This window comes from Merops nubicus, unplaced genomic scaffold (assembly GCF_000691845.1).
Source record: "Merops nubicus isolate BGI_N331 unplaced genomic scaffold, ASM69184v1 scaffold8223, whole genome shotgun sequence".
Classification (NCBI taxonomy): domain Eukaryota; kingdom Metazoa; phylum Chordata; class Aves; order Coraciiformes; family Meropidae; genus Merops; species Merops nubicus.
The window spans coordinates 7,137-23,351 of record NW_008596851.1 but is presented as its reverse complement, the minus strand read 5'-3'; the positions used below and the strand labels follow the sequence as shown (position 1 = coordinate 23,351).

At 37.5% G+C, this 16,215-nt stretch overlaps 1 protein-coding gene across 1 annotated transcript in view; it reads right to left on the bottom strand.

Moving 5' to 3' along the window:
* Positions 1 to 849: 849 nt before the first annotated feature.
* The window catches only part of LOC103769321 (selenoprotein O-like), a gene marked incomplete at its 5' end in the record, with an annotated part of 21,276 nt that continues 5,910 nt past the window's right edge, over positions 850 to 16,215 (bottom strand). Inside the window, 12 exons of the mRNA XM_008936506.1 lie at positions 850 to 972; positions 1,290 to 1,369; positions 6,228 to 6,271; positions 7,142 to 7,221; positions 10,448 to 10,540; positions 10,632 to 10,713; positions 10,800 to 10,844; positions 11,497 to 11,626; positions 12,554 to 12,637; positions 13,380 to 13,452; positions 14,008 to 14,077; positions 15,865 to 15,952. Coding sequence (XP_008934754.1) covers positions 850 to 972; positions 1,290 to 1,369; positions 6,228 to 6,271; positions 7,142 to 7,221; positions 10,448 to 10,540; positions 10,632 to 10,713; positions 10,800 to 10,844; positions 11,497 to 11,626; positions 12,554 to 12,637; positions 13,380 to 13,452; positions 14,008 to 14,077; positions 15,865 to 15,952 — 992 coding nt within the window. The remainder of the gene's footprint in view (positions 973 to 1,289; positions 1,370 to 6,227; positions 6,272 to 7,141; positions 7,222 to 10,447; positions 10,541 to 10,631; positions 10,714 to 10,799; positions 10,845 to 11,496; positions 11,627 to 12,553; positions 12,638 to 13,379; positions 13,453 to 14,007; positions 14,078 to 15,864; positions 15,953 to 16,215) is intronic.

The following is a 16,215-nucleotide window of genomic DNA, read 5'->3' as shown; positions in this document are numbered from 1 at the left end:
TTTTGTTAGCCCCTTACAGCATCAGGCACCTATATACAAAAGGTACACTGACCTGACTACCTATGTCGTGAGATACTTCCAAGAAAGTCCTTTCTCCTGTCAAACCAGTGAAGGTTTCCCGAGGACTTACATCCATGCACAAAGTAGATCTTTCTACTGCTATCAAAAGACACACTTCCAAAGAGCAGTGGGCCAGGCTTGACAGGCACCTGTCATCAGCAAAGGCACTAAAATTTGTTTTGGGCAAGTCACTCCCATGACAGACATCTTTGCTCGCTATTTAACTGAATTTCCTTTAAATCTTTGCTGGCAGTTTAACGGGACAAAACAAGGTCAAAGAGAAAAGGTGGCAAGGCCCAAGTGTAAGATGATCGGTCCCCTGTTCCAACTCTGCAAAAGACTTGAGGACATTTATATCTTCAGAATACAATTATATTTGAACAGTGTGTAACAGCAAGGAGAACATTCATCAAAATAGTGTATGATTAAAAGTAGCCTGGATGGATTTTTAAATTGACCAGCCATTAAAAGTCACCAAGACCCGCCTGATCAGCCATGAATTCTGAGAGGTTACGTGTGACAGCTCGGCAGAACTTAAATATTGAGACTCAAATTAATGCACAGCTGAGTATGAAGGGCAGAGTTAAAAATGCCAATATAATTTGCTGATGCAACCATACATAGTGGTCCATTTCTTTAATCTTTAGACTTCATAAAGTGGGTCAAGACCTTGTCTTGCCTAGCAGAGTAGCAGGTTCCAGCCCGCAAAGCAGAAGGCAGCGAATCTCCTGTGACTTGATCCATTAATCCTATTTGAAGGCCTGAGCTTCGACCCTGATGAAGTTTCTGTCAGGATGAGCAGCTGACTTTAAGACCCTTGGCCCAGGCTGGGGGTCGCAGGGAGTAGCCTGCTTTCTCTGCAGCCTCCTGTCTCTGGAAGGGATGCTGTAAAATCTGCTGCAGGAGATGAACCTGGAAGCAATTCAGATGGGTAAGATTTTGCACAAGATGTTTTCTTGCAAACAAGTCTCTGCCACTTCATATTATGCACCCTCCTTGCTTCAGAAACTATTCCATGAGTTGCTTACTATTTTTGGTACTACTACTAATACAGTCACTCTTTGTAATTAACACAATTAATAGTTTTTGTACTATTTTAAATAGTAGTTGGTATTAGTACAATGTTGGTCAAAGTATAATATAGCTCAAAGTGTAAATGCAACAACCCTTCTATTAACAATTATGCCAATTATTAATAAATATGTCAAGAAAGAAGGAAAGATTTTTACCTCTGAAAAATCATTCAAATTAGCTTTTTGCACTGCTGATTCTGCCATCCAGTTCCTAAGGATGTATCTAGGATTAGCAGCTGGAAACAAAAGTAAACTGTTAAAATTGGTTAATATTCAGCAAAAGCAAAACAGTCATTGAAACATGTCATTGAAATCTTTAAGGAGGTTTAATTTGCAGATCAAGAAAAAAATGCAAAAAAAGGAAAAGGAAGTAAACAATCTTTCTATTTTTAGGAGCTACTAAAAGGATTTTTTAAACTTGCACAATCAGTGATGCCAAAGTGCCTAACAAAAATTAGAATAGTACAGAACATCACACTGACACACAGAGGATCTCCTGTTATGAACACCAACATGTGATTCGTTTACCATGGCCTGGCTTCCTGCTACATTGTTGGAAAGCATATTTAATTGCTGCCAATACAGTACATAAAAATGAATATTATTTAATGTGACAAGGAATTATTAGGATATTCACTGAAGTATATGTACTTGGATGTTCCTCCTTCTATATCATGTATCAAAAGTTTGACCAAAAAAGCCTTTAATGTTGGATTTCAGCTATATTTTTTAGAAACTTCTTCAACTTTGTCATTCCTTTTAGTTTCCTGGAATGGCGTGGTCCACATCTTTTTAGAATCATAGAATCATTTAGGTTGGAAGGGACCTCCAAGATCATCAAGTCCAACCACTGAGCCACTAGGGCTCCAAAGTCCTCTGCCAAAACAGATCAGAATCTGTCAGGGTTGGAAGGGACCACAAGGATCACCCAGTTCCAACCCCTCTGCCATGAGCAGGGACACCTCCCACTAGACCAGGCTGCCCAGAGCCTCATCCAGCCTGGCCCTAAAGACCCCCAGGGATGGGGCCTCCACCACCTCCCTGGGCAACCCATTCCAGGGTCTCACCACTCTCATGGTGAAGACCTTCTTCCTCACATCCAGCCTGAATCTGCCCACTTCCAGCTTTGCCCCATTCCCTCTAGTTCTGTTGTTACTTGAGATCCTAAAAAGTCCCTCCCTGGCTTTCTTGTAGGCCCCCTTAAGATTTTGGAAGGCCACAATAAGGTCACCTCGGAGCCTTCTCTTCTCCAGACTGAACAGCCCCAACTCTCTCAGTCTGTCCTCGTAGGAGAGCTGCTCCAGCCCTCGGATCATTCTCGTGGCCCTTCTCTGGACACGCTCCAGCAGGTCCACGTCCCTCTTTTCCACAACAGTCTGCTGTGCCTTCTTGGAAATACCCATGACAGCTGGAGTGCTCCTCTGGCACGTTCCAGGCTGATTGTGTCTAACTAGTGGTAAGGAGATTGTTGGGGCACCGAAAATTAAATTGCTGAATTAGTAACCCAGGCTGTATCTTACATAAAAGTTCTGTCAAACTGCGCTGAGGACAATTCTCACAAGCACATATGGCTTTCATCATCAATTTTTTTAGCAGGTAACATCAACACAACTCTCATTTTTGCTCTCCAGTTAAAGCCTAGGATTCTGCTTCAGAAAGTTTTCCCCTTAATTATCAAAACAATATTACAGAATAAATGTAATAAACATTCAAGCTTGCATTTTAAGCCTTAATTTGACATTGGTCTGAATATTTTCCCAAATTCAGCAGCTGATTATTACCTGAAGAGATTAAGCATTTTCAACCATGGACTTGAAAACAAATGTCTGTGATTTATCCACATGCACAAACTTCATCTGTTCTTTCCCTTCTCATTGATGTCCCCATAGGTTTTATATGAATAAATGTCAATTCAAACCTTATATTTTATATATTTATTTTTAAAAATCCATACATCTTTATAAAATAGTCTTATAAACTTTTTTACAGCATACATGAAAGAGGGTATTAAAGAAAGCAGAGTATTCATTCAAATGACCAGCCCAAATTTCCCTCTTCTCAATTCCTCTATCAGTGAGCTACGATGGTATTTTATTTTAAAACACATTATTAGGAGGGGAATGATCAGAAGCAATGTTTTAGACAAACGGATTAAACTTCAGCTATTTCCATTTCCCAGTTCACTCTGCTCTTGCATCTTCTTGTACGGCTGCTTCAGCTTGCAAGCATGACTTGTTTACCCCCGCTGACTACCGAGACAGGTCTCTCAGGAAAGCTACCATGGCTCCTCCTGAGCTTCTGTGGTCAGGCAGTCGCAGGACTTTATTCATATTTAAAAGCTCCCCACACAGAATTAGTGCCTAGTGCAGTGAACAGACTTCTCTGTAATAAGCACTGCTTCTAAAAATCACCATTTAACCAGCTATTTAACCATTTAACCAGTCTACCCAAGCTATGTAATCAGTGAAACAACACTTGCACGATTATGTATCACAATAGAATTAAATTCTTCACGTTTGGAACTGAATGATAGCTGTTTTAAGCCACAAGATTTGACATACAGCAGCATTACAAGAAGGGTCTTTATGGTATTTAGAGAAGGACAAGAAAAAAAAAAAAAGTCACTCTATGCTCTAAGTGCTTAACTCTGACCACTCATATTCCAGCCAGAAGGGAGAAGGTGAAGCTCCCTTACAAAACCAGAAGCATCTCGGGTGGGACTGCCACTCCCTCTCTTTACAAAAGCTGCCCAGGTAACAGAACAACTTTGCAGCACGATGTCCAGGGGCTGACTTCCATGGGAATGAAGACAGAGATGCAGTCCCTCCAGACGCAGACAGACTAAAGAAAAGACACTGAATAGGACTGGCTGTTTGTAACCCTTATAACCTCTATATAGTCGTAACAACACCCTGCCCTAACTGCTAAAAAAAGAGTGTTTTCCCACTTGGCAAAGTAATGTGCTCTGGCCAAGTATTTGATTTCATCCAGTAAATGGGCTTTCAATAGTAAAGTGTGATAGCACGATAAAAAGAATATTTAAAAGATGGAGAAGTTATTATACAACTCATACAAAAAATGGAAATTCACATTAAAACCATGACTCATATTAGCAGGAGAATATTTGTCCCAGAAATATATTCTTAACAATTGCAAATTGACAAGTTTCACCATGGCATTAAAAATATCTGTAATTGCCCCAGTAACAAGGTAATTATGAGAGAACAAGATAAGCCAGACAAGAAAAGATCAAAGCAGAAGAAATTTTGTGCCCTTTTGAGGATTTTATGATATGGTCTACAATTTTTTTTTTTTACATGTTTCTTTTACAAAGAAATAAAATTATAGACTTGTATGGGGATTTGGATTGTCAAAACTTTTTGATCAACTCCTAAAGAACTATGTTTAGTACAAGATAAAGTCATACTAAGAACTGAAAAGTAAAAAAATAAAGGTATTAATTAAGTGATCAACTTGAAATGTTTCAAGATAATGTATTTTGGGACGAATGATGAGGGAAAGGTGATGAATAATGAGGTGATAATGGCAATATACTCAAGGTCAGTCAATACTAAAGACAGTAATAAGAAATTTAGTGGGACACATACCAACCTATATAAAAATCTGCAGAGCCCTGACAGTTTTGTCTTTAACATGAAATGCTGGGTAAAAATGCACGGTCGACTGAGTTGAGCCAGATTTGTGCTTTGAATTGTACTGACAAGAGACAGCTGTTACCAGGAAACACTTAAAAAAAAAAACTACTTTAAGAGATCAAAAGGGACATCTAAGAGATCTATTTAAATTGAAAAGAGAACAACAACAACACAACTGTAAGAAATCAGTCACGCTATAATACAGAGAAGCTAGGAAAATGTAACAAGATTTGTTTGTTTTTAAAGGAAAATTAAACTTTTAAATAAAAGAATAATATCAACATATTGTGATGATGGGTTATATGGGAGAAAACTAACCTGACCAGGAAACTTTGTACGCCAAGTTTTGGACTGCTACCAAAACCGAGACCACTGGCACAAGTGTAGTCCTGGAGGCAAAACCTTTTCCACTGTGTCTCTCTCCTGTATTGCATGATCTTCTGAGATAGGTGTAAAAAACCACAATACTGTTTTGCAGAAGATCATCTCCAAATTGAGATCCTTTCTAATTTGGAATAAAACTCATAATGTGATAATCTTCTCTAAAAGCAGATTCCAAAACGAGAAAGATGTGTTTAGACAGTTTTCAGCATTAAAGTTTAGCTGAGGAAAATAGAGGAGCTCAAAACTTTAAATGAGTACTTGAGCTAAAAGCTTTAGAGTCCCACTGCTGAAACTTCTCAACCCCTACAATATACAAATCATAAAGCAAATCTTTCTTCTTGGTAACTGTTTTCCTATTAACTTTCTAAAAATGCATGTAACATTGTAAGAAGTATTCTTAAAAATGGATGGAGTCTTGTTTAGAAAACGTGGATGCAAACATGAAGGTCCATGTGATGGTAACTTGTGCCCTGTGTAGTTCTGACTATCTTATTACTGAATCGCAGTGCTACCTCCTGCCATCTTCCTGCCAAATCAACTACACCTTCTGAAGAAAGTGGCCAATCAATACCTAACAAAAACATACAGCCATTTATGTTAGAAATGAGAATAAAACACCCTGCAGAGTAACACTTAAGCATTTAATACCTCATACAGATTTTGATCGATTTCTTCATAAATGTGGACATTTAAATTAAAGATGTTTAAACTTTTCTTTTCTTATGGAGGTGAAAAGCAGGAACCCTAAGGAGGAAATGCACCTCACTGTAGCCAAGGAACACCCTGATCAGTTAGATTATATAAAAAGTCCATCTGCAGTCACATGTCTTGCCTTCACACACATGACTAGATTCTAATCACTCGATTGAGTGAAACCAGAGATAGCCACAGTGAATGTACAAGATTTGCAGTAGTGTAATGAGTTTCTCCTCTTCAAAAAAACAGCACATTTTAGTTCTCCTCAAAAGGAAGAATAATTAACACCAAAGAAACCTATGTAAATAGCTAGCTGCTATCTCCAAGCATATAAATTCCTGCGGATTGTTTTACTCACTTGCCATTCTTGTTCTTCTTTTGGTGTCTGAATCACCCTTGTTACTATAGATGAAAAACAAAGCAAAAGAAGAAAAAAGAAAGTGCTTTAGCTAATGAGGTTTACACTTAATTATTTTTAGAAAGTTTGACTTCCATTAAAATCATTAAGTGCTCTGCTTTCATGTTCAGCGGCAGCAGGTGTGAATCCCTAAGAATGATGCGACTTGGGACAAACTACACACTTGCTTGTAGGTTTTGTAACCTGCATTGATATTTTCCTCCTAAAAATTGTATTTACTGACTAAAATTTCCAAGTACCTGATGTGTACTTCTTTTCACTACTATCAGCCATGCATACCATATATGACTAAGAAAAACACATTACATTCTTTATTGATTTAAGACAAAAGAATTGGTAGGAAGTTCTAACATGCACGTTCCTATCTGTGCAACACCAGCAGTTTCCAAACACAGTCTGTGTATTCACAACTGTTCAACTTCCACTCCTTGTCATCCTAGAGCCATATTATTACATAGTAAAAAATATATGTATTACCAGTAATGAAGCACTATTTATTCCTACGTATTTGCAAAGCCTGACTTTCAGATTCTTGGACTGAATTTTAACAAGAATTATTCACCAAAGAAATCTGATCAGTTGCCCAATGAAAGACAGTAAGTAGAGACTACACCTCCCAGGTAATTTTTAGGTACCTGTGTGTTAAGGAAGAAACACAATAGCAATTATTATGGAATCTAGCACAATCTGGAACTATAAAGACCAAAAAGCGATGTGACACCCTGTTTGGGCCAGTTTACCAGATCCACTAAAGATTATGGAAAATCTTTGCAGATTAAAGTTGCCTGCATCTGGCAAGTGCAAATCTAGTGTTATTTTTACACTTGAAACTGTCTTGAAATAAACAGACTTACCAATTTAATCTCAAGAGGTACATGGTAACCCATTCTGGAAACAACTTGTGTTTGCCCAGATCCTGGAGAGCCCAGAACTCCTAAAGGGAAAGAAATGGTTAATGGCAGGTAATGAGAATTCTGCTCCTGTCAGGCAAAACCCAAAGTAAGCAAACAAATGTTAAAAGTATGTAAGAGTGAAACATACAACGATCCTTCAAGGAATTTTCTCCACACAAATTCTACTAATATGTTTGCCTCCATATTTCAATTAATTCTTTTTGCTAGCACAATACATCCATATTAATATGTCTCTGTTATGCCAAATTCTACCTAAACACACCTAGCACTTTACTCCTATTTCTCCTTGACTTCTCTGATCTATTTTATTTTTTAGGCTACATAGCTACAAGTTTTACTCTCCTTTGAGATTTGTACCTGGATCAGATCTATTTGTAGAGACTTTTTTCCCCCAAACTGTGGAATAAGGAAAATATTTTGATAAAGTAAGATAAGGTTTGGAGAAAACGCGAAACTTAAGGCTACAGGGATAGGAGAAGAATGAGAAGAAGAACAAAGACATTAGGAGAGGAAGAAGGGATAGGAGACAGAATTTAGAAAAGGCCAAGAGAGAGAAACCAGAGCTTGGGGTTACTGCCTCCACTGTTGGACAGCCTCAAACAAGGCTTCCTTGGCTGACTCCACTGGGCTAACAGCTGCTTCCCATTGCTCAGCTGAGAGAAAGCAGACAAAGCTCACAGACAAAATATAAACTTCAGAGAAAGAACAGATTAAAAATAAACAGACATAGATGAAAAGAACCAGCAGATATACAAGAAAAACAAAGGGCAAATTTTAGGTAAGGGAAATTAAAAGCAAGAACAATGTTTTGATCACATCTCTGTTTTTTCAAAGGAATGGCAGTCAAAAAATATAATGAAAATCACATCTGAGTATAAAAATGAGTTAAAATTACAGAAGTGACTTAAGAGCTGAGGGTCAGGAAGGTAGATAACAGGTGAGTGTGGGAGTCAAGCACTTCTTCAGAGATGTGCAGAGTTAGGCTGCTTTTGGAAGAATTTCAGAATGCTTCAAAATAATAATACTAGGAGTAAGGACTCCTGCAATGTTGCCAAAGGATCCTGGAATTTTTAGGTCAATTTTTGTGTGCAGCTGAAAAAAACATAAGTGATCAACAAACCAGTATGAGTATTTTGCTCCTGACAAAGTATTAATGGGTGTAAAAACAGCAAGTAAAATTACTTTAATATCAAAAAAATAAAAATTTATAAAATATAACTCTTTTATCAGCATAAAATCATACCTGCTTCACCATATCTGTTTTGGAACTCAGAACTTTTGGGCTAAATCATTTAATTGTGTGAAAAAAAAGTCACCTGCTACCAAGTGAAGGCTGGAAATGACTCTCAGTGTAGTAGCAAGGTCCCAACTACACCACAATCAGAACAAAAGTTCCTCAGCCTGCACCTTCAAAGTAAGGGAGATGGAGCTGCTATAAATGTCACCTCTGCAGTAGTCTGGGAGTGCCTGCACACTGCATCACAGTGGTTTCCATTCTTCCTATTGCACATAGGCCAAGAAATGGAAAAAACCCTTCTATTCTATGACAAAAATACCTTCTCTTACAACCACACCCACCCTCTTGTCACCCCCTCTGTACTAATGGTTAATTCCAAAGCTACAGCTCTTTGTATTTTTGTTGCTTACCATTAGAAAATCTCAACTTTTAAACTATTAGTGGCTTTGAGCTCATAGAAAATGTCAGGTTAGACCTCTTACCTAACAAGAAAACAAGGAAGAACAGAGAATTTGGTCAAAATCACTTAATTAGAAAGAAACAGTAACTCCTTGTTTTCATTCTGTGCTTTATGCAGATCCCTAAAAGAACCCCAAAACTCCACCCTGCTCTCATTTTAAATTAGATTCAAAGACAAAGAGAAATCAGTCAAAAGTTAGGGAAAGGCAATGAAGTTTCCCAGGCAAAGTGGACAATATTCCTCACATGGAAAGGGCACTGTATTAAGGAGAAAAAAAAAAAAATCATTTTGGCACTTAGAAAAAGGCATCCTATTTTTCTTTTGAGATCACATACTTAAAAGCTCTCTTTTCAGAATTCCCTCTCTGCAATATTATCCAATTATTACTTGCTGAGTATCTCAATCTAGTTCAAATATTCCAGCTGTATTTCCACTTCTAAAGATGGTACTGGATACAGGTAAGACGGGGCCTACAGGAAAGGTGGGGAAGGACTTTTTAGGATGTCGGGTAGTGATAGGACTAGGGGGAATGGAGCAAAACTAGAAGTGGGTAGCTAGAGATTAGACGTTAGGAAGAAGTTCTTCACCATGAGGGTGGTGAGACACTGGAACAGGTTGCCCAGGGAGGTGGTGGAATCCCCATCCCTGGAAGTTTTTAAGGCCAGGCTGGATGGAGGTCTGAACAACCAGATCCAGTGGGCGATGTCCCTGCCTATGGCAGGGGGGTTGGAACTAGATGATCTTTCAAGTCCCTTCCAACCCTGACAATTCTATGATTTTAATACTCTCAGCTCTTCTATGGTTATACTTGTCCCTGAAGAGTAAGTTTAGGCTGAGTTAACAGCAACAGAGAACGGGACACAGTAACAAAATGTATTCTTATGCTTTAAGCTACATTTAGAACCAATTTTGTGCATAAGGGCAGAGGCCGCTATGGCCGAGGTTCTAGCAAAAGTTTATGACAAGATGGGACCTCACTTATCATATAGATACCAAGTGAAGCTCATCGTCCTGAGAGCAAAGGTTTAGGCCACCTGGTAAACCCATGGTAGGAATAGTCTTATTGACCCAAGGTTGACATTTGCCATCTGAGCCCTGTCCAATTTAATTTGTGTCTTACAAAATAAGACGTAAGGGATTCTTAGGCGAAACAAAAAAAAAAGGTGGGAAGGGAGGGGAGAGGGAAGAAAGTTCTTGACTGATCCTAAATACGAAAAAAAAAATCACAGTCCTACTTGTGTATGAGTATCTATGACTACTCATATTGGATCTGTAGCAGAGGATGAAAATCTGACATCAGCATTCTTCATCAATGTATGTTTCATAAGCACTCTGCATTAGTCTATCCTTCATTACTAGACACAGGCTTAACATGGGGTGGTAGCATGAAACATATTTATTAATCTCCCTGTCCCTTAATAACGCTGCAGTGACACATTTTCCAGACAAAACATGGCTTGAGACATCCTCTATTATACCAGTGTCATGTCCAACTTGGTTTACTCATTTTATATCAAGTATTCCTAAAATTGAGTACTTGTATTAATACCTCTGGAATGTTGAGCTCCTTTAACTGGTCTTCAGTCATTTCACTAAGCTGTCGAAATGTCATTGTAAAATCAGCCTTTGTATCTTCCATAAGCTAGAGAAATAAAAATACTTCCATTAATGTTTTTTTAAGTATGGCGTAGTAGTTCAGATGTTTGCCAATAAAATCACCACAGCAAACTCACTTTTAGGAGGAAAGCAATCAAATAGTTATCATCCTTATTCTCCCCAAGAAGACCCAATTTTGTTTTGAATAGTTCTGTGAAACTGAGAATAGCACAAAGTAAGGAAATTGTTACACAATGCAAATTATAGTATTGTGACTAGAAGGTTTAAGTTCTGAAACTGCATACCGGATGTAATAGTGCTCACCATACCCCTCCAAAATCTGGGAAGCTCTGCAAGAACAACAGAAATTACAGATTCTATGGAACTAAAATACTACTGTGGGTTCAATCCTACTGTAAACTAAACAATGACAACTTCTGTCTGATATCACACATACAATGATATACTGAATCAACTGGGATGATTCAGTATAGAGGGAAAAAGACTGAAGAGAAACATTTTCATAGGCTTTAAAAACATAAATAGCTGCTGCAAAAAGGAAAAATACAAGGTTCTTTGTTTTCATACTGAGTAAGAAGTCATGAGTTTAAATTGCATAAAAGAAGACTACTATTAGGAAACTTTACAATAAGATACTACAATACTACCTCATTACTTCAGGAGGATGTATGGTACCCATAAATTAAGAACAGGCTAGACAATAGAAAACTACAGGCAAAAGTCCTACCTTTGTGAAAGGAGGACGGACCACACAACATCTAGGACTGCCTTCCAGTCATATTTTGCTATTATTCAAAACCAATTAAAATCTTTCTGCCCTCCCTTCAACTTTATTCTGGCCAATAATTGGTCCAGAATAAATTTCCACTTAAAAAAAAGATGTTAAAAGCTAATCCCTTTCTTTTCAATGCATATGGTGATTAGAGGGTCTCCCATCTCACTGGTTCTTTCAAGCATTAAGGTATTTTAGGGATTACTTACAGCTGCTTTTGCCTGGGATCCAGTAAAGGTTTTATGGCTTGTAACAGCTTGCTCAGATTAAAAAGCCCAGCATTTGCTTGGTTTCCTATTTTATACCTCCTTTCATCATCAGATGTGTTTGGAACAAAATCTGTTTCAATCAAAACATTATCTTTCCACAACAGAGTAATTACAGTAAACAATCAATGTTAAAATACTGAAGTGCATTCATTTTTCTACTTACACATCAAACTAATAAAAGCCCTAAAGTTACTAAGCACTTAAAATCAGATCACAAGGATACTTATTTACAGTGAATTAACTCAACAGGTCAACGTGTGGCTGGTGGGTCCTTAATTGTTAGCTGAGGTCAGCCAATCGTATAGAGGAAGACCTAAACCCAGAAAAGCCCTGTTTTTTTCAATACAACAGAGACAAAATGGCTTTTAGTCTAATGAGATTCCCTTACTTTGAGGCTGTAGTCTCATGAAAACAGCCAGCAAGATAACCACTGCTGGTTCTGAAGCTTACACGGATGCAACTTCTAGACAACACTCTAATAATAAGCGTTTATGTGCATACTGGACTTCTATCTATCAATTCCACACTAAGTTCATACTTTCAAAGAAATGTTCCTATGAGTGGACATGTTTGATTCATTTTCCCAGAATATAATTGGCTGCTGTGACCATAAAGCTAGAGCAAGATGCATGTGAAGTTACTCTGTAACATTTTTGCTTTTGGCTGCTTATAGCAACATGCAGTTTTTAGTTTTCTAGGTTTCTGTTGTAGCATCTATTCAATTGATGGAAGTTCATCTGGAAACATTCTCATTAAAATGTGTTTAAAAGCAGTATTTTATTAATGAGGCTTTTAGCACTTGCAATGCAACCTGTACAGTGCATCACGAAATTGGCCTTTTATACCATTTTTTTCCCTAGAACTCTCCAAACAATAGACATGCTTGGGATTTTTCTGCTAATAATGTTAGGAGTTTTCATACATACAGAAACTACATAAATAATATAAAGAATGTATTTTAAGTAAAATTTATATTTTAAAAAAGTTTTACACTCACTTGGGTCGTAGGAGTCCATAAATCCAAATGGACCATAATCTATTGTTACGGGTAATAAACTGAAGTTATCTGTATTGCACACACCTACAGTTAAAAAACAAGGAGAAACATAAGCTGGAATTCCTCCCAAACCCTGTAGTCTCTAGAATATTTGTTGTGAAATAGATCCACTAAATCTAGAGAGTGCTGCAGCAGTTCCCTTTCAGAAATCAGACCTGGAAAATAAACTTGTCTCTCTGGCTCCTAACCTAGCATGCAGTTAAAGTATGAAAATGGGGAACTGTTCACTACCTTGTTTGGTGTCTGGTTTCTATATGTAGGTGGCACTGTTCTCTTTTTCTGTCAGTGCTACACAGCATGGAAACAGCTTCCTGCAAACTGGTCAGCAGCTGCTTCCCTGCAGGCTGGCTGGGTGCTGTACGGGCAAGACAATGCTGCTTCATTTTTCATAATACATATCTGAAACAAATTGGACAGCACTGTATCCTATACACTATAAAAGTCAGGGGTTTATGTAGATGCATCAGAGTCAGGGCAACTAAGCTTATGTATGACATCAATGCATCATCTTTGCACACCAGACTATTAGAAGAATTCTGAGGATTCTTGCTCCCATATTCTTGCTTCTGTCAGATACTGTCGTGCTTTGAAAGACCAGAACGTGCTCCTAAATCTGCTACGAAAATACTCGTATTTATGCAAAACAGATGCTGTAGGCAAAGACATCAGAAGAACTGAAGGACAAAGTAACAAATAAAAGCCATTTTTAGGTCTATGAGTATAAAGAGCCACTCCTGTAAAGCCAGTGCCATCTACTGCAGCTTACCGTGTGCAAACCCCACAGACATCCACAATGCAATCAGATTTGCAGTCTCTGATACAACTGTAGAGAAAAATTCCTAAAATCAAATACATCTTTTTAATTCAAGTCCTCTGAATCAAAAATATTGAACACCATAAATAACATAAACATTTGATTCACTTTAGAAATGTGTCATACATTCTACTTGTAGATGTGTATCTCTGTCTGTCAGGATTTTTCATTCACATTCTAAATGATGTGACTCTACAACAACCTTATCCAGCAGAGACTACAGTACATGCATAAGTCAATACAGATGCCCTAAAAGAAACTTAAAAGTATATTTACTAGTGTATATACTATAGATGCATTTATACTAGAAAAAGCATAATTCATGACTTCATGACCACTGCTTGCTTAAAATCTGAGCAGTAAGAGAACAAAAAATAACAGAAAATTACTTTGAGAAAAACTTCAAGAAGGAGGTTCTTACTAAAGAGAATTAACACATTTTTGCTAGGAAAAAAATTTTTGCTAGTAGAAGCTTACTTCAAATTTTCAAAACTTTTAAAACTTGAAACCTTGAAAAGCTTTGTAAAATGTTTGTTCGTGTGCTTCTGGAAAACAAAAATAACTTCTAAAAAATACTTACCAGATATCTATTTGAATCATTCATGGCTATTGATGGAAAATGTTCCTGGATGATAAAGTCTAGCAGTCTTCTGTAATAGGAGAGGCAGAATTCTTTAAGCAAAACTGGTACTTTTAGAACTGATCATTCAGTATTCTTGTTTTCAAACAGCTAAATGCTGATCTACAGCTTCAGGCAAACAGTTATTAGAAAATTCAATCTATTTATTCCAGGAAGTCTTGGATTAAGCCCTTCCACATGCTTAGAGATAAAACCTAAGGTTCCAATCATAAATATTACTGGAGACTGCCACAGTGTTAAAATTATCACCATTTGTTAAACTTACAGACCACATCAGAATCTGGTTGCGTATGCAGTAAAATTAACCTTTTAGGAAGAAAAAAAAAAGATTGCATATTCCAAAAAAAAGAAAAGTGTATGATAACAAGGAACAATTCTACTTCAAAATTCTCACAAAAAAAAAAAGTTACGGATGAATTCTTATGAAGTAGGGTTACTTGCCATCCTACAAGGCTCAGGAAGATGGGATACATGCATTAAAAACTGCAGTTGCCTGTCAGATGCATATTTTTGCAGATCTAAAGCTTTAAAGTAGAGTGGCCAGCTTTTAACACATTTAGGAGCTCCCTATAGGACTCTCCTGTGGTCAGAGCCAGCCAGGACCACTGGCCCAGGAAGCTGTAACCACCATCTACACATGGGTAGGCAGCCTGGGCAAGGGTTGGACCCAGGCAAGGGCTGTGCAGCTTTGTAGCTTCTCATCAGGTTGTGTTGCAAATCACTGAACTCTGCTCAAACTGTGATGGTTTTATCAGAGTACCAAGCAACCTGACCTTCAGAAGCACATCCAACGCACTGCCTCTGAATTTCAGCTGATTGCTCCAGGACATCCTTTTTCAGGAGGACCTTCTTGAGGAAGAAGCACAGGCAATCACACTAGCTTTGGCCTGCTCTTGGCCACTCTTTCTGAGGCCCTCTCCAAAACAGGCAGGAAGGAGTAGTCTATTTTGCATGAGTACAAGTGATCTTTACACGCTTTTTAAATCCAGTGGGGTCCAAACTTTAACAAAAACCAACCAATCAATCAAATCAACCACAAAAACAAAACACCTTAAAATCAGTTCCTTAATTCAGTCTTTCAGTTTTTCAACTGAAATCTGCTGTGAGATTTCAAAAAATGGAAGAAAGATAGAGTGATGTGTGAAGGTAAACCGAATTGTCAGCTATGACAATGTACAACTGCTGTTTTGAGTCCTTGCTTGTTTTTAAGCACCCCAGAACAATTTCTGCTGCTCCTGAGGAGAGAACTTTTTAAAAAAATTATAAACACTTACAGTAGACAAAAAAATTTGTCATGCTAATTGCTTTACACACAAATTAATACTGCTAAGAGGTTTGAAATCATGCAATTGCTTCCTACCTAGTGTACTTCTCTGGTTCTGCACGTTTCTGGAGAGCATACATTATACCGCACACTTACGCTAGTGTTTTATTTCATATTTCTGCTAATTTAGCCTCAGAGAAAACTGTGAGAAATGTAAGAACTTATACTTCAAATTTACAAATCATTCCAAAACAAACTGCTCCTCCCTAGTGCCTAGTTACCAAAAATATTTCAGCTATAAAACCGTTCTCATTTTGTAAGATCCAGGCCTTCAAAAACATCTAGGGGATTTTAGCCTAACAAGGCAAGATCTTCTGTATGCTTTTATAAAAATAGCAGGCTATCTTTCTAAATTATGCAGTCTTCCTTCCTAAATAATTTATGTCTAAATTCCAACTGTATAGACGCATTCTAATATATAGATATGATTGTTAAGAAAACTAATATAGTTACTACAAAGATTAAATTCAAACCTTAGTAAGTCCAATTCCCCAGAATGAGCCAAGATTTCTAAGGATCCTATACGAAACCATGATTTGGCAAGACGTAGCACTACTGCACCTTAAATACAGACACATAGGTATAAATGTAAACAGAGTATCAGCAAAATAAAATGGTTCCACAATAAAAGATGTCATGCTTTGTTTCTGTAGAAAGAGAATTTTTATATGCAGAGTTAAACTGGTATTTTTGTAGGTTTGCTCAACACTACACATACATTAATGATATAGCTTAATTTGTTGTACCAGCAAACACAGGCAGAATTCCAGTACTGCATTAATACTAGAATTATTCCAGAGATGCCAGCCATAAAGAAAGAACTA